The sequence below is a fragment of the Gouania willdenowi genome, chromosome 10, assembly GCF_900634775.1.
Source record: "Gouania willdenowi chromosome 10, fGouWil2.1, whole genome shotgun sequence".
NCBI lineage: Eukaryota > Metazoa > Chordata > Actinopteri > Blenniiformes > Gobiesocidae > Gouania > Gouania willdenowi.
Genome location: NC_041053.1, coordinates 25,200,860 through 25,223,511, shown reverse-complemented (window position 1 = coordinate 25,223,511; position 22,652 = coordinate 25,200,860). Strand labels below are relative to the sequence as shown.

General features: G+C 36.9%; 2 protein-coding genes across 6 annotated transcripts in view; both read right to left on the bottom strand.

Moving 5' to 3' along the window:
- stag2b (STAG2 cohesin complex component b) overlaps positions 1-8,453 on the bottom strand; it is a 29,897-nt gene extending 21,444 nt beyond the window's left edge. For 2 of the 3 annotated variants that reach the window (XM_028458967.1, XM_028458969.1), the window contains exons 1-13: positions 8,220-8,423; positions 6,171-6,298; positions 5,998-6,079; positions 5,671-5,814; positions 5,486-5,582; positions 5,278-5,354; positions 4,955-5,159; positions 2,984-3,135; positions 1,283-1,356; positions 1,073-1,196; positions 786-884; positions 550-629; positions 323-430 (exon numbers count right to left, since the gene is read on the bottom strand). In XM_028458967.1, coding sequence (XP_028314768.1) covers positions 323-430; positions 550-629; positions 786-884; positions 1,073-1,196; positions 1,283-1,356; positions 2,984-3,135; positions 4,955-5,159; positions 5,278-5,354; positions 5,486-5,582; positions 5,671-5,814; positions 5,998-6,079; positions 6,171-6,214 — 1,286 coding nt within the window. In that variant the 5' untranslated portion in view covers positions 6,215-6,298; positions 8,220-8,423. Of the gene's footprint in view, positions 1-322; positions 431-549; positions 630-785; positions 885-1,072; positions 1,197-1,282; positions 1,357-2,983; positions 3,136-4,954; positions 5,160-5,277; positions 5,355-5,485; positions 5,583-5,670; positions 5,815-5,997; positions 6,080-6,170; positions 6,299-8,219 lie in introns of all 3 variants that reach the window. The other variant, XM_028458968.1, reaches the window with a different exon arrangement.
- Positions 8,454-10,302: 1,849 nt separating this feature from the next.
- xiap (X-linked inhibitor of apoptosis) lies at positions 10,303-21,933 on the bottom strand. Of its 3 annotated transcripts, none has more exons than XM_028460508.1 (8): positions 21,786-21,933; positions 15,554-15,819; positions 14,032-14,599; positions 13,847-13,946; positions 11,712-11,790; positions 10,889-10,928; positions 10,589-10,771; positions 10,303-10,516 (listed from the first exon to the last, which is right to left on the bottom strand). In XM_028460508.1, exons 2-8 carry the CDS (start codon positions 15,776-15,778, stop codon positions 10,323-10,325), a joined length of 1,389 nt encoding a protein of 462 aa, XP_028316309.1. In that variant the 5' UTR covers positions 15,779-15,819; positions 21,786-21,933; the 3' UTR covers positions 10,303-10,322. The 3 variants fall into 3 exon arrangements, with proteins under 3 accessions (XP_028316309.1, XP_028316310.1, XP_028316311.1); XM_028460509.1 differs by lacking the exon at positions 21,786-21,933 and adding an exon at positions 18,657-18,959; XM_028460510.1 differs by lacking the exon at positions 21,786-21,933 and adding an exon at positions 17,762-17,807.
- Positions 21,934-22,652: the final 719 nt, after the last annotated feature.

Genomic DNA, 22,652 nt, shown 5'->3' with positions numbered 1-22,652 from the left:
GAAAGTGAAAGTATAGAATCCACTTGTTTGAAAATATATTAATAAAATGTAATTGAGCTGTCTGCCTCTTACTCTGTATATTTATTTCTGTGACATTGTGTATTGGATGTTTTTAAACTGAAGCAAAACAAATTCTAAAATTTAAAAAAATACATTTTAATCAGCAATTACTTTATTTTATCATTACTAGACATTTCGGACAACCCCATTTTATTTCCAGGCATGACCCCAAAGTTGAAAAACACTGCTCTAGAACCTTTAGTTTACAAAAAACAACCATAATATGACCTAAATAAAAAGGTTTTGCACAAGTCTTACTTACTTTTTGAAAAGAAACTCTCCAGCTGCGATTGCGACCGGCCTGTGTGCCGAGTACACTAAGTGATAGACACTCTCACAGTCTTCAGGGGTCAACACTTCATCTGTGCTACTGCATAAACAAACAGAGAGGATGTTTTTACATGTGTGTACAAATGACATACTCTGATGTGTTAACTAAGTCACAATTAAATTATGGAAACACACAAAATCAATACAGTAGTCACTTACTTTAGGACTAAAGTGAGCAGTCTGATTGCTTGTACCGCGACATCATACTCCTTGTCAAGAGTCATGGAGACGATGCGATCCTGGGTAGAACGAGAAAAATCAATACTTTGAGTCATTAGGATAGTGAAGAAATGCTCAGTGCAGTTAATATAAACCCAGTGTGTTAACTTTAATAAAGTCTTTTGAGAGAAACAAAAACAGGGATGTTCAGCTGTTGGCCAGCAGGTGGTGCTAACCTTAAAGCGACTGGTGAAGAGCTCCAACCTCGCATTAAGTTCTCTGTTGTAGTAGAGGCCCTGTAGAGCCGTCAGACACTTCAGACGGACCTCACCTTGCTGTTTTCAAAAATTATATATAAATGTCAGTAAACAGGCTTCTAAAGAAATTATTCTGTCTGCATTTTCTATTTAAGATTTTATACTTTTTTCTGAATTTTGTTGTAATGCTTGAAATGTAACGACAATCCGATTTAGCAGCAAATCATGAATCGGTGGCAGCTTTGAAAGAATCATATATACTCCACCTTGTCATGCATCGTCCATCCCACATACTTCAGATAACTGTCGTTAAGAAAGGCATCACTGTAGAGCTTCATCCACACCCCGATCTCTTCTATACAGATTGCCCTGATTTCTGCTATCGAATCACTAGGAAAAAGATTTTCTGTGTTAACAAAATCAAAACGTTTGACTTTAATTTCTATGAAGAAGAAGTTTCTCGTGTCAAAGCATACCGATATCGATGAACAAACACTCCTTTAAATATGGCATTCATCATGTTCTCAATCTCATCCTGATTCTCTTGGAGCTGAAAGTGAGAGAAGACAAAAACACATAAGCACATCAAAAGAATCAAATGTATAGATTACCCATATGATTATAGATAGCAGATGTCAAGTATGCATAGGTAACATACCTGCATTTTTCAGATTTAAAAAGCTGATGCTGGCATTAGTATATTTGATTGTTTATGGACAAATAAATAATTGACCGAAATGTAACATAAGGGCTGCTATGATTCTTTGATTCCAAAACAATTATGAAAAAATATTTTTCTCTGCCTTGAAGCCTGGTCTATTTTAAGAAAAAATATTGACACCACATGAAATCGTGAAATCTTTGAGAAATAAAGCACTTTTTTCACCTTAATCCACTTTGTATAACATGCATGTAATTAATAAATAAATGTAGTTTTCTTTATTTTCTGTTGCATATTCAAACTTAAGCTTTATACAAATAGACGTATATTTCACCCGATTTGATATATTGAGGTAATAATCAATAGTACACTCGAATATATATTACGTCGTGATATAAACAATTCAATCCTCAAAATATTGGATAGCTCTGGCTCTAAACAACATGGTGTCACACTTAATAGAAGTTCAATTGAAACCATCAGTTCAACTTTAATAACATATTAGTTTGAATAAACTAAAGTAAGAATGTGACTATTCAGGTTTTCTTAAGGCATTGAAAACATTTAATTACAATTCAAATATATTTGACCTAAAGTTTTCCATGAACATGTAAGGAAAATGCTCTGCACCACAACATGCTATCATATGAATGCACAAACTCTGCTCAGTCCCAAGTCTGCTCGGATTACACAAATGTTAAACACCACAGCTGCATGTAGCTTAAAGCTGCTTTCACACCAGGATGATAATATTAACAACTTGACTTTACTCTGTTTGCATTCAGACTGCACTTTTCCCAAGCATTCCTAAGTGTGAATTTTAAGTTCAAAATGCAAATTCTTGATGTACTGTAACTCAAATCATACAGTGATTGTGATCTAAGGCAGCAAACACATTAAAGTAAATAAACGAAGGTGACACGAGTCAGAGACTTCCTTCACCTCAGTGAGTCACAAATGTTTATTTACTGTTGTCTCAGTTTTAGATATGTGTGACTCCATGGCCGCCTTCTGTCTGCTAAATGTGTTAAATAAAAAAACCTTGTTATTCTGGTGAGTTTCTACAAGCATCTTCACACGCCCACCTGCTCCTCCTCCCTGCTTAGTTTTTCATCTTTTTTTGTATTATTTTTTTTTTTTTACTTTTATCAGGCTACAGCACAGCTGTGTACTACGTCATAAGGTAATGAGCGACCTGAGCTTGACTGCAACCATGCCAAGACCTGCTTTTGTGTCAGGACTCGACTCTGCTTCTCTGATTCACGCCAGAGTCCGGTTGCATGTTAACAACTGGTCAAACGATGCAGACATTCACAGGAATATAACCCGCTAAAGAGGGCTAGTGTGGAAGTGCTTTAAGATGACATTCTGCTTTACACATTTGGAGTAACACTCATATTTCTAAATAATAATTTGTCTAAATAAGGAATTTACAGCTAAATTAAAAGTTTGAGAGGTCTTTATTTAAACTAAAAACCTTTCAAAAACAAAAGCAGTATAGTGTACAATCTCCTACCTCTTTACGCTTTTGCAGGAGCAGTTCCAGCCTGTCATTTGCCCTTTTCGCCACTATTTTATTCCTCTCTGCCTCGTATTGCCGCTGAGTGTTGTCCATGTTGATGCTCAAGTTGAGAGCTACATTCACCAGGGCTGTCATCAGCTTCATGGCTGTCAATACGACATCATGCATCATAACTCATTATAGAACAACATATTTATACATTTTAAATGCTTTACAAAACTATGAGACATCAAAGTTAATTTTGCATCATATTGTGTTGTGATAACTAATATAAGAAATATAATCCAGCCTTAATGGAGCAATAAAAAAAAAAAAAAATTACAAGAAGACACTGCTACATGTTTGACACAAGCTCCACACAGGTACTATTTGGACAGACCTTGTGTGATATTGCACTCCGTTGATTCACCAATCAATAGGTGTGTCCTAATCCGACAATGATATTGGATATCGGTCCGATATCAGCCAGAATAGAAATTTTTATCACACTGCATCTAAAATCTTTGATATACATTATATTTATTCAATTGTAGAATACTGTAGATATTATGTTGAAGGTTAAAATGTATGTAACCAATTGGTTAATAATAAATGGGTCAGTTTTTCTCATACCTGCCGTTGCTGACTATTGTTCTCTGTTTGAGTAACATCACTTGATCAAGCCTTTTCTAACATTCCACACCACAGAATAAGTAATAAAAGTATGTATGGCTCGTGCTGATATCGTATCGAATCGACATCGACCAATACTCAAGGCTGCAATATTGGTATCATATTGGACGTGAAAAAGTTGTATCAGGACATCACTACCAATCAAGCCTCAAAAATGCTAATCATGAAAATAGTGCACATTTAAAAATGTTAAGTGTATTGGAAATTTTTTTTGGATTTAAGATTTATTTTATTATTTTTAAAACCTTTTCTGCTTTTTCACTAAAATGTGCAGGTAGGTCTTCACGTAAAGTTTGACACTGTTTGTTGAAGGAACCAATATATTGTTTACTGGAATATTGCACTATAATGGTGTCATTGGTAAGAAAGACCCTATTTTTTGTTTACAGAAAGCACTATTAGAGATACCTATTAATTTACATTGGTATGCTGATACTTATTTACAAAAATGTTGCACTAAAATAGTGTCACTGTTTATGGGACACTTGCAATTTACTGTCTTTCAGAGATATAAAATAAAAATTGTATTTTTTCACTTAATCTTTTTTGTTGTTGTTATGTCATAGATTATCGTAGATTGATTTCTGACCAATATATCGACAATCGCAGTATTGTCATGTCGTGAGATAATCATTATTGTGAGCTTTGTATCGCGACGTACCCAGAGGTTCCAACCCCTACTTTCAACAATAAATTTCAGCAAGTTGCAAAATTTCCTGTAATATTTCCAGATTTATCTGCCTGACTTCACACCAGACACCTATCAGGTGAACACGGAGGAACAACGTTAACACTGCAAAAAACCCTGCTGAAAATAGTTAAAATGAGTGACTGTTGGGTTTAATATATATTCACAGCATTGCTCTTGATTTGAAACACCTAATACAGACAATTAAAGGACCCATGTGGCTCTTTTGTCACAGACACGATCTTAAATAAATGTCCAACAGAAAAACATTGACTGATGCAAGAACATAGAGGTCCCAAATGATTATACTCTTCAAGCAGCAAAATTTAGGCCTACATTATAAAAAGAGAAATGTGATAAAATTTCTATTTAAAAAAAACGTTTGTGAACAACTTTACTATGAAGTGTAATTAATTGAATACTTGTTACATGTCAACATATCTTAACCAAATTCACCATAGATAAAAATCGTGGTATAAATCATACTGAATGAGAAGTTTTCCTGTTGGCTATTTCCTTTACTAATGTAAACACTCGATGCTTCAACACCTCACTTCCTGTAATGAATCCTAATAATTTATGTGGTCTTTCAGAGTTTGCCTTACCTGCCAGGGTTGAGGTGTGTCTGAAGGCTCGAACTTGGGAATCCGATAGACCAGTAAGGAGGGAGATTACTGTATCCATCATGTACTCATCATAGATGATACTGTATTGACACTGTCGCACTAGCACAGCAATGAATTCACAGAAGCTCGTCTTGAACTTCTTCCATTGGGGCCCCGCAATGGTTAGAGGGTAATCGCCACTATCCTAAAGGAGACACAGCAAGGACGAGAAACAATAAAAATTAATGTAAAATACAGAAAATAAAATGCATAATGTCCATTAAGAGATGTATAATGATCACAGCTGTAAATATGGGCGGTACCTCATCAAATTCCTCCGTCATTCGTCGGATAATCTCAGAGTTCTGCATGTTGCGAAACATTTCTCCGCTGACCACACCTAATAAACGCAGAGGATAAAAAAAGAAAGAATGATCACTGAGCAGTTATTTACAGCTTCTCAGTGTGCAAGTTGGATTAAAGAAAATGTTTTACTATGAACCTGTCATGGCATGGGAATATGTGACATACCTTTACAACCTGAGCACTGGATAAAGAAATTGATGAGGTCTAGTAGGGCAACGTCTCTGTCATGTTTGTAAGACTCAATCCAGTCGTCCACCACAGACTGCAGGACGACATGCGTGACATTTTTAACATTTCATTCAGACAATGCTTGAAATATCACAGATTGAAACAACTTTATAATTTCATACCTGCATTGCACTCCTGCCCAGCTTCACCACCTCAAACAACATCATGTTCTCCATGCCATTTTCTTGGTGGTGGCCATTTATTCGGCCGGCTCCCTTTCCACCTTTGCCCTTCTCCCCTGCTCCCCTCTTCCCCTTCTTTCCACCCTAAGAAGAAACAGTGAAATAAAAATGTGTATTAGAGCTATGGAAATTAACTAATGAAGAATAATATATGCAATAGACAACACTGGAACATTTATGAAATATAATGCACCAAATACATCGTTTAACTAGGAAAAAAGCATTGTCTTAGCACGCAGTGTATGGGTTGTCTCTGTGCATCAATACCTTTCCTTTCGCTGAAGTCGTACTTCTTCCATCTGGATCCTCAGAAAAATCTGTGTCTGAGGAGAACCGTGTGTCTGTGTCCCTGTTTAACACAATCAAATGCAATAATGAGACCTATTCCTCATCAGTTTAAAAAGTCAGTGAAATTAAATGTATGAAAGCCAGGGACTTACTGAGTAAAGGCAAACTCCGAAGGTAATTCTGGTGCTGCTATCATTTTTGTAACATCTTCTGAACAACTACAACTTGCAACTGGCTGAAGGTTTTCAGAAAATCAAGCACAGCAAAGGGTGCATATGACCTAAAACGAAGAAGTGTGTACTTTAGAAATGTTCTTGTGTTGTCTTGAAGACATTATAATACACATTAAGAAAATAAACTGTACAACATGAGAATAAAACGGACACCTTGGTGTAAACACATCAACCACAAACTGTAGTATGCAAATGTTTCATGGATGCATTCAGAGAGGGAGAGAGAGAAAAAAATGTTTCACATGGTAACAGGGGGCGGATACAAGTGCTCCTGTCACAATATCCATCCAGTGATTGGCTACCTCTTCCTCGCTGCTTCCCACATTTACAGGCAACGTCATGAAGAGGAACACTGGGGTATTTTCCTCAATGGCCAAATATGGCACTGCCTTATCCGCCCTATACATAGCTACACCAATCAAGAGGCAGCATCAACATCAACAAGATATTGCAGGCCTTTGGGAAACTATTGCCCGATTGTCATGTGTACGAATACATCCCAGCAGATAAATCAATGCTTTTGAAGGGAATTTGTATTTTTATTTTCGCAGACAAGTCATTAATCACACTCACACCATCGCACAGATAAAAAGGTAAACATGAACTGGGCGTGTGTCAATGAGTGTATCTTTCTGTTCCAACATACAGTTATTACCCGTAAAAAAGCATATTTACTCAAAGGTGAAATGTGGTAACTTCGCTTGAAACTAACAGCATCAACAGGCAGCACAAACAATAAGTTTTCATTTTAATATTTTGTTCAACAACTCGAATAAGTTTAATAACATATTTCAATCATTTGAAAAAATCTCTAGTACACATCAACTTAATGACACGGAACGTGTAACTGATGCACACCAATTGCACAAAGTGAGAGTTAAAAAAAAAAAAAAAAGTTCTGACCAGAACTCGGGTAATATCAGCGTTATTTATCGATAAAAGGCTTTTTTTTCCCTCGATCATGATGGGGTACCGCTTAAGGCCACATCGTTGCATGGGTATTCGATAGAAAAGTGGCGCCAAATCGTAAAGTGTTCCTCACTAACTTATAAGTTCATGATAATTATAGACGGTCCCCAACTCAAAGAAAAGAAGAGGCGTAACAGAGTGAATCTGCGTGGGACAGCTATGCCACAATCTGCCCACTCAGTTCCCTCAAACGACGCCGGAGTGTGAGCGCTCTCGGTCGGCTCCTGTCAAAATTGACGCCGGTGCGTCGCTGATGCTAGCGCCGCTAGCTGAGCTACTAAGAATGTTGGCGTCGTTTCCCACAGCGCCAGCTCATTCGAAGCAGATTCAGATAGCATGAGGGGTGCAACACAACTCAATTTAATAGAAAAGAATCCTAGCATTCATAATGTTTTGTTATTCAGAGCATCGTTTAGTGACGCTATACTTAAGTCATAATAACAAAACAACGCGAGCCCTACTGTACTAGCGCATGCTAGCGTTAGTCGGTGTACAATAACGCCACTACAAACACTGACTTGTGTCTCTTTACTGTTAATCATTTGTATTGCATCTGAAAACAACGCAGATTACACTAAATACACATTCCGTACCTTTAGGTGTACCGACATATATCTTCACTCGTTAGCCATGCTAGGAGCTACAGTTAGCCTTTCCTAAAAAAAAAAAAAAAAAAAACATCACGTCCTTGCGTCCTCCATCTTGCCTCAGGAGTTCCACTGCCGTATTGCATAAGCAACAAACACTTTGTTTACAAATATACAAAGTGTAATTAAGTTGTTTGAATAGAAAAGGCGGTATGGTGGGTGGTTAGCAACTGAATTAGCACCGCCGAGTCAAAAATCCTCCCCGTTAGCTTGCTAACGAGCAACGGAGCTATGTGCCGCGAGCTAGCGCAGCGCCTAGGCTCCGCGCTCAGAGCGCAGCTACAGCCCAAGCTAGCAAAATACAAACCAACTAAGTTCCACACAGCTCTCCGCCATTTTACGGCTAACTTACCTTGTTGTGAAATGCAGTCCCAACTCAATCGCTACCTTTACTATTCTCGGGTGGCGTTGGTCTTAATGCTGCTTCAAAATCGTAAAAAGAGTTTAAAAGTCGCGGTCAGAGGCGGTTTCGGACGTTCTCTCACCTCGCTTGCTCCGTAGTTCGGTTTGTTGTTTCGACGACCTGCGAGGAGGAAATCCTGGTGCAGAGCTGCCACCTAGCGGCCACACTGCTCTAAGCAGGCAGACGGTGGCTCATTGGACACCCAGCGGTCAGTACAGGTACTGCAGCGTTACACCCTCTCATCATTGAGGGATGGACTAAAGAATTCTGATTTTATTTGATTATTCATTTAAGACAGTCTGATTCCCAAACAGTGGTACATGTTCTCGTAGATACGAATCCCCGGACATGTATGTAGCTACACAGAAGCACCCTGCAATAATTACATTAAAATGTGGATTAAATAGTTTTTAGGTTCAAATCTGTCCATCCTTTTCTCCAAAAGCATGTGTGACCCTGTCATGTTACATAGTTTTCTCGAATAGAGGTGGAATTTAGAAAATAAATAAATAAATAAATAATATTATGGTAAAATCTAAATCTAAAAATTGGATGACTGAGAAAGCACCGGTATTATTTTATAATTTGTTTGTATCGTAAAAAGCCTTACCTCGTATATTCTAAAACATGCAGACTGATTCTGGTATTTCTAGTCTGTGTGGAGTACAGATTGATCACTGATGTGGAATAGGAAAAAAAGCTTTGTTTATTTAACAAGGGATATATACAGTATTATTAGTATGATTACTACTGATTCAGTAGCTTAGCAATAGGGCCACTATAAAAATGGATGCAAAAAGATTTTTTTTGGTAATTATGCATTAAACATTGCATTAAAAAACTTATTTTCAAGTCACTGCACAGTCCTTTTTGGAACACTTATTCACAAAATGTATTTGCTTCCATTTTATACAGCCACATCTTTTTAAACACACAATTCACTTAAATGTTTCATGATTAAAAAAAAAAAAAAAAAAAATTAGGATTGGGCATACTTTTAAAATTATTTCTGCTGCTTTTACTTTGGCGTTGTTTTAAGTTGTGATTTTAAAAGCGTTCAAGATGTTTTTGTGGAATTTAAAAATATAATTAGTATTTTTTTTGTTAACGTGTAATGCACTATTCGTTGTACAATCCATTACCATGGTTACCTAAGGTCAAAGTAGCAGTCAAGCTTTACTGCTGTGTACAGATTAAATTAATCCAAGACATTTTTTAAGTATTTGACATTGGGAATATAAATTAAAATTGTTGCCAGAATTGCAAAAAGAGCAGTCCTTTTACCTTAGTATGAATTCATGGTTTTGAGGTGCGAGTATAAATGTGCCTAAATCTGCTCATACAGTAGTAGCATGATTGTGTTAAACTTGGTTTTAGTTTGGCAAAGTAGTATTTATTTATTCAAGATTTCAGTAAAAATATGGGAAAATCCATTTAATTTTAAGAAGAAAAAGAATAAAGCAAACACAATTGGCACAAACATGACTTGAGATCAAATATGGGAGTCACACACATCACTTGGATCCAGATATCAAGATTTATTCACTCGGAGGTTACAAAACGCTAAAATAAATTCACACCATACTGATTGTCAGACTAAAAGTAGAGTTAACTTAAGTGATCACTGCAATTTTAGATGTTAGAGCAGTTTACACTGGCAGAAATAAAATAGTTTCTGAACATGAAACAAACAAGAGGAATTCAATTGGAGGTGCACAACTGAAACAGACTTATATGTAGCGTATTATTAGTGCACGAGGAAAGGCACGTCTGGAAAATAGAGTTAGAAAAGAGGAAGTTCCTTTTAGTGTGTATTTAGGTTTCAGCAATCAATAAAGACCCAGTGTCCAATCAGAGATATTTACATAATCATTCCCTACAAAATAATTTTACAGACATAGATTCCTTATTGATACTGATATACTATATATTTATACTGTATATATGGTCCTTAATTATTATTTACAGCCTTTCTACTGTACATTTACCAATAAATTACATCGATTAGGAATAAAGCAGCAGCAACGGCGAATGGGACTTTGTTACTTTATTTTATGAAATGTAGGTCTTGATCTTCTGTGAAATGATTCCACAGCAGATCGGACACTTGACGAGTGACTCTGAACATTCTTTGCAGCAGATCAGATGTCCACACGGGATGAAAACAATACAGAAATCTCTGTCCATACATATTTTGCATTGTTTTTCCTGCTGAAGCTTCTGGAGCTTGTCTCGTGGGTCCTCGTCTGAAAAACCGATATGAAAGAAATGAGTTCAAACATCTTGAGCTAGGTGGTGCACAATTAGGAACACATTACCTTTCCTTTGTGTTGTGGCAGCATCACTGTCTGGATTCCTGTTGAAACAATCTTCTATTAGTAACTTTAAGCTGGAATAGTTGGAGCCGGTCTTGTTTATCTTCTCCAACATGATCTTCTCCACCATGCTTGGATCGAGACCCATCTCTATAGCCTTTTGAGCCATTGGGGACTGCAGCACATCTGGAAAACCATCAAATAAAAACTTTACTATCATTGATTTTTAGTTCTTTAAATCATTGATGAAAGTTAATGTACTGCATGAAATTTAATGAGAAAAAAAGTAGATGAAATGTTTACCATTTGTCTGTCCTGAAAGTCCATTCTGATGACTTGGGGACTGGAAAAAACATGTTTTAATTGAATATAGCACAAGAATAACATTATTTATGACAAACAAAACAAAAATAATGAATAAAACATTCATAAAGGATTTATAATTCCCTAATGCTGTAAAGGCAACTATTAAATATGTCAGATCATCTGCTTTTGGTTTGAGGAATCATTTAAATGGTCAATGTTTTGCAACCATTAAAAAAAAAGACTAAAAAAAAATGTAAGTGTATTTTTTGACTAACACATTTGGTTTCAAAAGGAATTGCCTTCATTTCTCCTGCATTCACTGTATGTAAAAATAATCCAAAACATTGTAAAAACAAAATAACTACAGTGGAAACAACACCACTGTACTACATTTCCCTCAATTAATTTCAATACTGTTATTTATTTTTCAAGATATATCTAGCAAACAAAAAAAAATAATTTCAAATAATATCAATGTAAAAGAATGGCTGAATACAATCTTTACAGTGTGTGTGTTTTTCTTTTAGCATGGTGCACTCTAGACAGGATTTAAGGCTGTCACAGAGCAAACACATAGAAATACAATTATAGTCACTTCACATTTAATTTAGTAACACTGATGGACCCTAAATATATGTATTTGAAAGAAAAGTAAACCCACACACAGAGGGAACATGTAAACTCGATACAGATTATTTTCTCATCCAGCTCCATAATGCAAATGCTTGCTCAAAAATGTAATAATCATAACCTGGGTCATTGAACCATATTTTTCCAGCAGTGCACATACTCACTACAATATGAAACATTCAAGGCTTACTGCGTGATTATGTCGTGGTGCTTGAAGCTGAATGCTGCTCACAAACTCCTGTCCTTTCTCTGCTAACAAGAAGCTACACCTGCAAAACCAAAAATAGCAGGACAAAAACATCTTTAGTCAATTGTCTTCTGTAATATTCTATCGTCGCACACATTGGGTCAAGCCGGGGTAAAGTCTGTCATTGGACTAACATGTAGTAATAAACAAAAACACTTTGTAAAGTTGGTGTAAAGCTGTAGCTAAGCTGCCTGGCAGGTTGCGGAAGTAAAGAGCTTGAGAACAACGACAGAGTAGATTTTACTTAAATCTAAGTAATAAAAGTAAAACAATAAATGAATAAATAAATGCCATCTTTTTTGAGAGTCTGCATTTTTGAAAATCTAAACAGTCAAACAGAGCTTAGAGCCAGCATAGCTAAAGGTAATATACAGTATTCATAAACACACACAAATATATACATTTCAAATTTAAATGCAGGAAACCTAAAGATTCCATGTCATGCTATTTTTTCACCCATCTCTATTTTTTTCTAAGAACACCAAAAACATAGTATTTGAGGCTTATTTTCCCAAACTCGCCCGTTTTCCAGAGTTTTAGCCTCTGAAAAGTCACTTTCTGAGCAACTCTACACAAACAGGCTGATTTGCAGCCTACTTATGCATATTCATGAGTGGGCGTGTCTACAGACGGGACACTGACTTCCTCCTCCCCGAACGGTGACATAGGGCTAGAGGACGGCCCGCCTTCCTCCCACCTACTCCGTAGCTGAGCTCATGCTGCTTTATAAACACGAAACAGAGTGTGGGGGCGGGGCGTTCACCGGTACATACATAGACTTTAGAAAATACATACATAGCACTGCGCGAAGGACGCTGACATGATCACCTTCGTGGGCGTGTCTGTTTACATGTCAATCACGGCAGAGAGCTTCCTGGAGGCGCGGCTTCTCCAGCTCAGTGCCGTGTCAAATTTGTCATTGAAGTGGGAACGTGTCATCAAATTGGAGCGAGGTCTTTGGGCTCACCCTGCAGTAAGAAAGGAGCAAACCACCCTCTAACTAACGATTGAGGGAATCAATGAAAAAAACACTTTGGGCATGTGTATGAAGCCCAAATAGCACTTTTATGATGTTTAAAGCACAGAAAAGTTGATTTAGCGTAACATGGGCCCTTTAAGCTCGATCAAAGATTCCTTAGAGATTAATAAATGTCTAATATTCTCCAAATCACACAGTTGATAATAAATGAATGAGTTTTACAGAAAATAGGGTATTTCAAAGCAGGCTATGTCAGTAACTCACTGATTAGTAAAGGTGTAAGAAAAAAATCGATTCAGCAATATATCGCAATATTTCACATCGTATTATCGTATCGATCCAATACATTTCCAAATTAATTTTTTAAATCATGTTTTTTTTAATTTTTTTTACAAAAAACTTTTAATCACGCCAACATATGCATAGCATGTAAACGTCTGGTCACAAGGTGTCAGTGAACCACATCAGATGTTGTTAAACTACCTCACTCCTCAATGAGTTTTAGCTTGGAAGTTGATTGTACTGTTTCATTAAACATATGAGGCAATTTTATAGATGTATACAAAATTAAAGTTCTTAAATTCTATTTTTTAAGAACTTAACAGAATCAGAATCTGTTGTAGGAGCAGGAGATAAACTTTTGGAAAATGTATTTTGACAGTTTGATTAACAATAAACATGCCACTTGTTTTTAATATTGGTTCTGGAATTACAGTTAGTTACCATTTACTTGTTCTCGCAAGTCAAAAAAAGAGACATAAATTGCATTTCATACAATTTTGTACTTGTAAAGGTGAAATTTGTAATAATTGATATTGTGATATATTGCAATGTATACAAAATTGTTTAGTATCAGAATATATCGGGATATATCATATCGTGACATGCCAATCGTGAATCCTATCATCATATTCTTAGAAATGCACAGCCCTAGAGAACATTCAAATTCCACACAGTAAGGTCCTTTTCCACTCTATATAATGAAAAGTTGCTGAAAAGTTTGTGTTAAACACTGTCCATCAGATCAGACTGCCCCCCAAAAAAAGCAAACTGTAAAATGTTAATATCTATAGTTCAGAGGCATCACAAGCCTTCTTACCCTGGGTAGTGTTTGGCATGTTCCTCCCAAGGATCTTCCTCAGGCTGCCAGTTCCTTAAGCCTCCACCACAGCGGAAACATAAGACATGGTCTTCAGTGCCTGAAAGAACACAATTAAGTCATTAGAAATCATCTAACTTAAAATGTTTCTTTAGCTATGTTATCTATAATCACATGAGCTCTACCTGTGCTGTAGAAGCCAGCTCTGGCAAGCCTCTCGTGGTCAATAGGGTGCTGCACACCTGCATAACTACCAAGCCTTTCCTCAAAACTCCCCATTCGTCCATCAGCGTTTGCTCGCTGAGTACTCGGACCTCCCTCCTCCACTGGACCACCCTGGAATGGGATGTTTCCCACATCGTGCCCAAGGATGAAGAAGCAGTTGGGGAAATGTTTAGCATGTTCTCCCCAGGCATCGTCAGTTGGCTCCCATCCACCCAACCTGCCACTGCAGCAGAAACACTGCACTTGGTCATCCATGCCCAAGTAATAGAAGCCAGCCTGGGCCAGATCCCGGGCTCTGATTGGAGCATTCGATGGCCATGAAGAAAAGGTTTTTAGGCGCACTTCTTCACTTCCCATGTGGGGGGCCATTGGGTAGGTGCTCTCATCAACGACCTCCCCTGTCCTCAAACGGTATACCATGTCTTCTGCTTCTTCATCGTATGTGGAGCCATTTGTGATTGGGTTGTAAGAATCTGGATTACAGCTAGTGCGGTGGACGCATCTGAGAAACGTACAGGAGGGAGAAACCTGCAACAGGAAAGATAGGTTTGTTTAAGAATGACAAATGTAATGCAGAGGTGTAAAAAAGTACTGACATATATATACCCTCCTCAAGGAGAAGTAGTTACTTGATTGAATTTGTACTCAAGTACAAGTAAATCATACATAAAATTAAATACTGAAGTCCCAGTAAAAAGTAGCTCAATTAAATGGTATTCAAAGTAAAAGTTACTCGATACTTTCACACCCACGTTTATTTTTGGTATTAAATTGTGCCACGGTTCCCTCGCATACAGTAAATATCTCATGTATAAACTTAAAAAAAAAGAAAAAAAATCTTGAACAATTGGAACTTAATTTATTTTCCACAAAGGCATCTGTATAAAATAAAAGATTTGTCTAAATGTACAATTAATTCAATTCAAAATAATAAACTTATGAGGGCTTATGTAAAGCTACATTTATTAAATTCATAAAACTGCAAAACAGCCGTCCTTCAATGCTTTAATCTGATTAGTCGGCTATGATGTGATGCATTTGATTGTTGTCCGGTTAATTCATTTTTTTTTTGTAGTTTTACAATATACATTGATCATTTTAAAACAAAAAATTGTAATTTACTCAGTAACAGTCGGGTGTAGAAATTTAACAAAATACTTCTTTTAAAACATACTTAAGTACAAATAAAATGAGTGATTTAGAAAAATATTCAAAAAAGTACAAGTACCCATAAAAGCAACGCAATTATTTATTTTTTATTTATTCAGTTCTTTTCCGACATGGTTGCATTCACAGAAATTCATTTGACATTCAGAGCAAAATCACATCATTGTTTTTTTTGTTTTTTTTTGTCCTTTTTTGTCCTTTTTCATGCCGGAAAGGGCGATGGAAAAAAGCATTATGCTTATCTATTACAATAACGTGAGTACTTTCACCTCTGATGTAATGACACCCACATTGGTGTTCCAACTCTAACCTTACCTCCTTGTGCCTTTCTACAGGTGAGTCTCCCGCGCACCAGTTTTCAACAATTGTCCTGCAACTGAAGCAGCGGACCCGGTCAGCATCACCAGTGTAGTAAAATCCAGCCCTCGCCAGTTTCGCAGGTGGCACCTCCTGGGCCAGCCTGGAGCCATTGAAGGAGTACAGCCGATCGCTCAATCGTGAAAAATCAGCCATGTTGTCAGTACACAAATGTTCATCCATGATTGAACTCAGACTATTGCAGACTGACTCGATGGAAAAAACTGGAAGACAAAAATAAAACAGTGGAAACTTGTTTAAAATTTGATATGTCTCCTCGTTATAGGTATAGTGGAGGATGTTATTTTGGCTTCCAATTCCAAGTGGATCATCTAGTAAGGCTGAACGATTAATTGCATTTGCGATATCGCGATATCATAAAACCCGTCGATTTTCTAATCCCAAAGGCTGCAATTTTTTTATTCTTTATTTTTTTTAGTAATAATTTATTTTAAGTTTGTTGGGAGTTTGATTTTCCTAAAAAACGTCCAATTGTTTAAAGCAGATATTAGTTCTCCTTACTTTTCCTGCAGTTTAGTATGTGTGATGCTACTGACTGGATATTAGTAAGCTTTATTTATTTTATATCTGTTTATTTTATTTATTTATAGACTGTCCTGTTAAGTTCAGAGTGTGTTTAAGAAGTGCAGTCCACATGTTTCATGAAACTTGAAGTTAGTTAGATATGTTGAAGAGGAAAAGCCACAGATTTGTTTGCTTTATTGTTGTAATCTGTGCTTTAAAATGTATATTTATTTAAAGTTTAAATAAATCTGAAATTGTTTGTTATGAAACAGATTGATTTAATTGAAAAATACATGACAAGAGGCCTTTGAAAAAATAATTGCATAATACATTGCAATCGCGAATATTGAGGGAAAAGATCGCAATTAGAATATTTTCCAAAATCATTCAGCCCCATCATCTAGACCAGTGGCTCCCAAACTTTTTTTCTGGTGACCCGTTTTTTTTTTTAAATGACAAACCATAGCGACCCAATTCACAATAGGCCTCATATATAAACTGTGAGAGAAGCGTAAAACTAGGGCTGTCGTGAACCAAGGAAATGGTTGGTCGACCAGACCATGGCACACGTAGCAATTAGTCGACCAAAAAAAACAGAGAATGGGAAAACAAAAAAACGGAGATTGAATGAGCAGGTGCAGAGGAGGACGAGGAGAAAGAAAAAGAGAGACAAATATTCTGTTTTGGTATTTTGTGGTGCCGATTTGCTTTTAAACAGACCATTTATGATATGGACCTTATTCAAGCTTTGGCCAGAACCTGACAAAGCAAAAGTGAAACCTACAGGTCCGACAGACATTAGGTGTTTATGTCAGAGCCAGACTTGAAACCGACAATTAAAACCTATTTTTTCCTCATACAAATGACACATTTATGTTTGTTTTAGTGGTAATCCTGCTTTTATTATTATACAACTGACAATGTCAACATTAGATCAGTGCACAGGGAAACAAACGTACGTCAAACACAGGTGCGCAGTGTGCGCCACTGCCCCAGACACAGCAGTGGATCTATTTAATGCATAGCCCACGTATCAAATATAAGGATAATTCATGTTCTTGTGCAGAAAAAGAATTGATTTAACAGTGGATGCTTGTTTCAAGCCTGTCTTAATTTGTTCCCTCACTCTGGTCTGCTCTGAGGACAGTGCACTGCGCAGTGAGAGCTGAAGCACAACACTTTCTTTTTATTTTGCAGCGCAGCACGCACTTACACACAGCTGTTGACTGACATTGAATCATGTTTAGGCATTAAATACATTATAGGGATGCACCAAAATGAAAATTTGTGGCCAAAGCCGAAGCAAAAGATATATATAAACGCTTGGCCGAATACGAATATCGAATGCGGTTGTTAAATTTTTCACTATTTTTTTTTTTTTAATAGTGCATAAATAGTCTAGAATACATTTTTAGACATGTTATTTTAAAAAAAAAGTAAATGTTTATTGAATATTCTGACATTTTTTAAATATTCCAGTAGCCTTTGCTTTTCAAAAAAAGCACAACAAAGTTTTTCATTTATATTAGCCCTTCAAATAAAACAAAAAATGCATTCCAAAAAAGAACTGAAGTGCATTAAAGGGGCGGTATGATGAAAAAAACCCACTTTATAATGGTTTTGCTACAGTGATATACATGCCTTTAGCCTCATTTAGAGTTGAAAAAGTTCTGTTTCCTCCCTCCCTTGTTATTCCACATTTTGTAAGAACAAAGTCAGCTCCAAACGGGCGAATTGGCATGTGACGTCACCTAACACGCATTCGAGGATGTGAGCTCCTCCCTCTACAACTATCTAACAGCTAAAACAAACACTGCGGTTTAATATAGAATATATATTGTAATTATTGCATATGTAAATGCTAACTGCAATACTGGACGCCCAAACTGCACTAGTTTTTCTGCTGCCGATTGTGTTGGGAGTCACTGCTTGGAGCCACAGACCCATTGCTTACACACATCAGCTGTTAGCACTCCGTGCTAATGCTACACCAGCCTGTGCAGCGAGACCCGGCGTTGTGTAAGGAGGAAACGATGGAGATGTTTACAGATTCGAGGCTCGGTTGTGGAATTGGACAGCTTCCAACTTTTACGTGGCGATGGATGACAGCGGTAAGCAGAAAGGAGAGAGTCTGGCTGTGTTTGTGTGTAGAAAGGAGGAGCTGCTCCTGTTGCTCTGCTCCTGTAGTAACGTGCACACACTTTTCCGACTCAAAATTACTGCACGTTGTTTGATTGCGTCACACACTACTATTCGGCCTTGCTTTTAACTCACTAAACCGAAGGCCGAATGTTCGGCCAATTATATTCAGTCGCCGAATATTCGGTGCATCCCTAATACATTATATTGATATTTAATCCTTATTACCTACATAAGTGCATTGCATTGCTTTTTTTTTTTTTACACAAATGAAACTGACATCATTGCTGGTCGACCAATGAAAATCTTGGTCTTTCAAAGTTGGCAGCCCTAGGTAAAACACGTCGCCACGCAAAAGGATACACACAAAATATAGAAAAATGGAACATTAGATTACCTGTCTAGAAAGAAAACAGCCACTTGATAATAAATTGAACCCCAGCTTTAAACTTTTAAAATACACAAATATTGTTTGTTTAACTTCTAAATACTCAGATCAGTAAGAGTTTAACCAACCCAATCACTAGCACTATGGAAAGCTATACTGACGTTATCGTTGTGTTGGGTTCTGTTTTCCTTTCATCTCGTAACCACGGCAAACGTTCACATTTGATGATGATGTCATCAAAACTGTTTCCTGTATTGTACATGCATACATTCAGTATTCATAAATTAAGTAAATATACTATTACGGACTATAAGCAACAGCAGGTTGTGCGATGCCGCAGTCAGGAAATATGTGTTTGTTCCTAATGCTAACGCCGATGCTGATGGAGGCTTCACGTAGTTCCAGTGTGATCTGCCTCCACAGCTTTATCTCCAACTCTCTGTAGTTGAAGCTATCCTCAGCTTCGAGGTTAACTCACTTGCTCCACAGCAGTCATTGAGTATGACATGGGACTCCGGTTTAATTCAACAGCTGCAACGTTTATTTTACCAATCACTCAAAATCGGCATATAGCTTTTAACCGATCTGCTCTGGTCTCACACGCTCCCACACTCCTCACACTGGTCGAGCGACCAGTGCATTCATTCGCAGTTAAAGGGCCATGCACCACACACACACACACACACACACATTCTGACAATTGTTATGTTCAAGTCCTGCAAGGAAATTCTTCAACTCTTCCACTCCCTCACAGTCACAAGAATGCGTTTAGATCATGAATAAAGGTACCGTTTGATTTGCCGTGAATCTGTATGAGGTAGCACCGAAGGAACTTGGTCGGTACCTAAAAAAAAAAAACCTGAATTCATATGATCGGATATAGGTTCTTTTAAACTCACTGATTGGTGATCAGCCCAAAAATCCTGATCGTGTAAAGCCTAGTACAAACGTGTGGAAAATATTACAGTTGTTTGAGCTCTCAAAAATTCAGTAAACTCTAGCGTGATATCATATGGCATGTGAAGACATAACTACAGTAGAACTTTGATCAAATATTTTTGCAATAAAAAGTAACTAAAATATAATATTTTGCCTTTTTTCAGACTTGGGCATGCCTCCCCTTATGTTCTAAGTATGAACCTTTTACTGCTTCAGCATACAGGGACAATTTTATTTATTATCAAAGTTTTTCAGGTTTCTGACATTCTAACAATTTTGACAATATGCAATAATAACAAGCAATAAAACATAATTTAGCAGATAGCTTTTGTAAAAAGATAGGTTTTTAGGCCAATACATGTATGATGAGTCTGACATCAAGACGCTCTATCAGCATCTCGCAGCATCTTAAGCCTACTATCAGTTACTGTGCCTTTAAGAGGGGAAACTCCATCCAGGCTGGTCACATGGATGAGCTAAATGTTCCATGTGAGAAAGATGGGCATGAAACACAGCGATGCTCTGCATTCGCTGCAAGTGCACAGGGTGTAACCTATCATTTAGAAGCACAGCGACACACACTACACTAGGGTAGACCCAGGACAACACACAGGGAAGGCGACAACATGACATGTATCACTTTTCTCCACACAATTAAATCATTATCCTTATCTGTTATTAACCTACTGTATATACTACTAGACATTCAATACATTAGTAATGTCAGAGAATCAGTAATGTCACAAGAATTTAATAGTCTTTGATTTTAATACATTTATTCTGCTGCCATCATTAAAATAGTGTGCAGAATAAAGCAGATTGTGATCTTTGAGCAATCCTTTGTTGATAATCAAAAAGATGGATAAATTCGGGTCCGGGTAAAAGCCGGAATTCCAAGCCACACACACACAAACTGAATTCCGGTAGAATTCCGAGCCACCCACACACACAGACAGAGATTCCTTGCCTTTATTGTTTTCTCACCTGATTGGATTGATAGATTGATTGGACCTGATTAGATGTCACTATGTAAACATGTCTTGGTGTAAAACCCAGGACTGTTGCTATGCAAATGATAATCATATTTGTCCAAGGTGTCAGGTGGGATTTTGTGACAACCATACATTATTATTTAGGGCATTAAAAAATCCACATTAACGGAATCACGGACGGAATCAAGGAATCGACCAATGAAAACAGAATCCACTGTTGAACACAGAAATGGACAGAATCTGCATGAAACACTTATTTTTAATGAGAAAATGGTTCCAGGGACCGTTTATTACTTGATTTCTTTTCCAAATTCCGTTTTATTTTTTTTCCCAAATTACCATATCATTATTATTTTAATTCTGTCTTTTTTTTTAATTTAGAAATATTAATCTTTTTTTCATAAAATATTCGTTTTTAACTCCTGTGAGGAAACAAAATAAATACTAATAAATAAAAAACCCCATAATTTGACAAAAATCTATGTAAAAAAATTAAGTACGATACAATTAAAAGGCATATATTAGTTGTAGTGACATGGATTATTCTGACTGCTCCTTTGTAATTATTCATATGTCATATAAAGATATGAGAACAGAATTAATGTCACCCAAGTGCAATCTGATCAGGTTTATTGATTAAGTTTTGATCAGTTTAAGAAAAGAATCTTTGTCTGTCTGTGTGTGTGTGTGTGTGTGTGTGGGTGGGTGGGTGGGTGGGTGGCTCGGAATTCCACAATGAGCAATCAGTGGCGAATGTGATGAAAGGAAATACAGTTCGATTTGTGTTCGAATAAATATTTAAGTAGGATCTCGCAGCTGTGTTTTATTTATTTTGCAGACTTTAACGTGCTTATATATTTTAAGCTGTTGAATTGAGTTGCCTTGTGTATGAAATGCGCTATACAAATACAGTTGCCTTGTCATGCCTATGTTCGACCACAGCAACATGAGCGCTGAGCTGACACAAGCGACTATAAACACAAACATGTCCTTATTTCATTATTCAGACAGCAACATGTTTCAAACTGCCTTTGGCTGTTTGCTATGATTTGACCACCATAACTGCGTTGTAATCGCTTGTATATTTTGTATGCATAAGCTAATGCTACCTGCAAGTGTGTGTATATAGCTACGTTAGCTTAGCTGCAACGCCTAACTTTAGCGGAGTCAGTTACATATTTACTCTCCTAGCTAACTTTGCAGTTACCTGAGAAGTCGTGGGTGTCTGGTCTGTAGCTACAGTCAGTCCCCGGTGTGACCAGGACCTGCTATAGGCTGTAGTGTTACCAACCGAGCTGTTTTAAGAGCTATTTGACGTGACCTCCGTACCAGGAAGTGAGGAACACAGGACGAGTGCGCACCTCGTTCTGCGCATTATACGTAGACAGCCTAACAATAAAAGTTTAGGTGAAAAACATGTATCCCTTTATAAACATCGACATTAATTAATGAAAAAAATGTCAGAAGGGCTGCACAAAAAATATTCTATTTTTTACTTGTTAAAAAGATAATAATAATAATGTTAAATTTGCTCAATCTAGCAGTGTTAAGATTTACCAATTAATTGAAATGTGTCTTTTGAGTGACCTCAGTATAAAAGCCCATTCCAGCCTGTACAAAAAAAAAAAAAAAAAATAGGAAAACTAAAATTATAATAAAAAGTCATAATTACGACATACAGTCATAATTATGTTCGTTTTTTATTTTCTGTTCAGTTCTTGTCAATGTTCCGATCAGTCTTTGTATATTTTGTTAATGTATTTATTTGTTAATAAAAATAATAAGTAGGCCCACAGCTGCGACATCTGCAAGTTAACATGTGGGTGGGGTTTTCCAACTAATGACGTAAGGAAAAACCTTTCTGCATCAGCAGCTTGTATCCCAAACTACTCTGTCAGCAACAGCAAACACATAATATTATAGATGATGGGATTTTAATCATTTTCTTGACATTTTTTAAAACTATCTGTTTTTAAAAAAAAACGAGTCGACATGTTGTTTTTCAGCTAAAGCCCAGGTTCTGTCTGACCTGGGGGACCTGATCATGGGCAGAGCTGCAGAGCATTTAAGACAC

Coding starts and splice junctions, on each gene's coding strand:
- xiap (XM_028460508.1), bottom strand. CDS start 15,778: ATGGATGAACATTTGTGTACTGACAACATGGCTGATTTTTCACGATTG. Junction 13,947..14,031: donor AGCTGGCTTCTACAGCACAG/GTAGAGCTCATG, acceptor GTGTTCTTTCAG/GCACTGAAGACCATGTCTTA. Junction 10,772..10,888: donor ACTTTCAGGACAGACAAATG/GTAAACATTTCA, acceptor ATGGTTTTCCAG/ATGTGCTGCAGTCCCCAATG.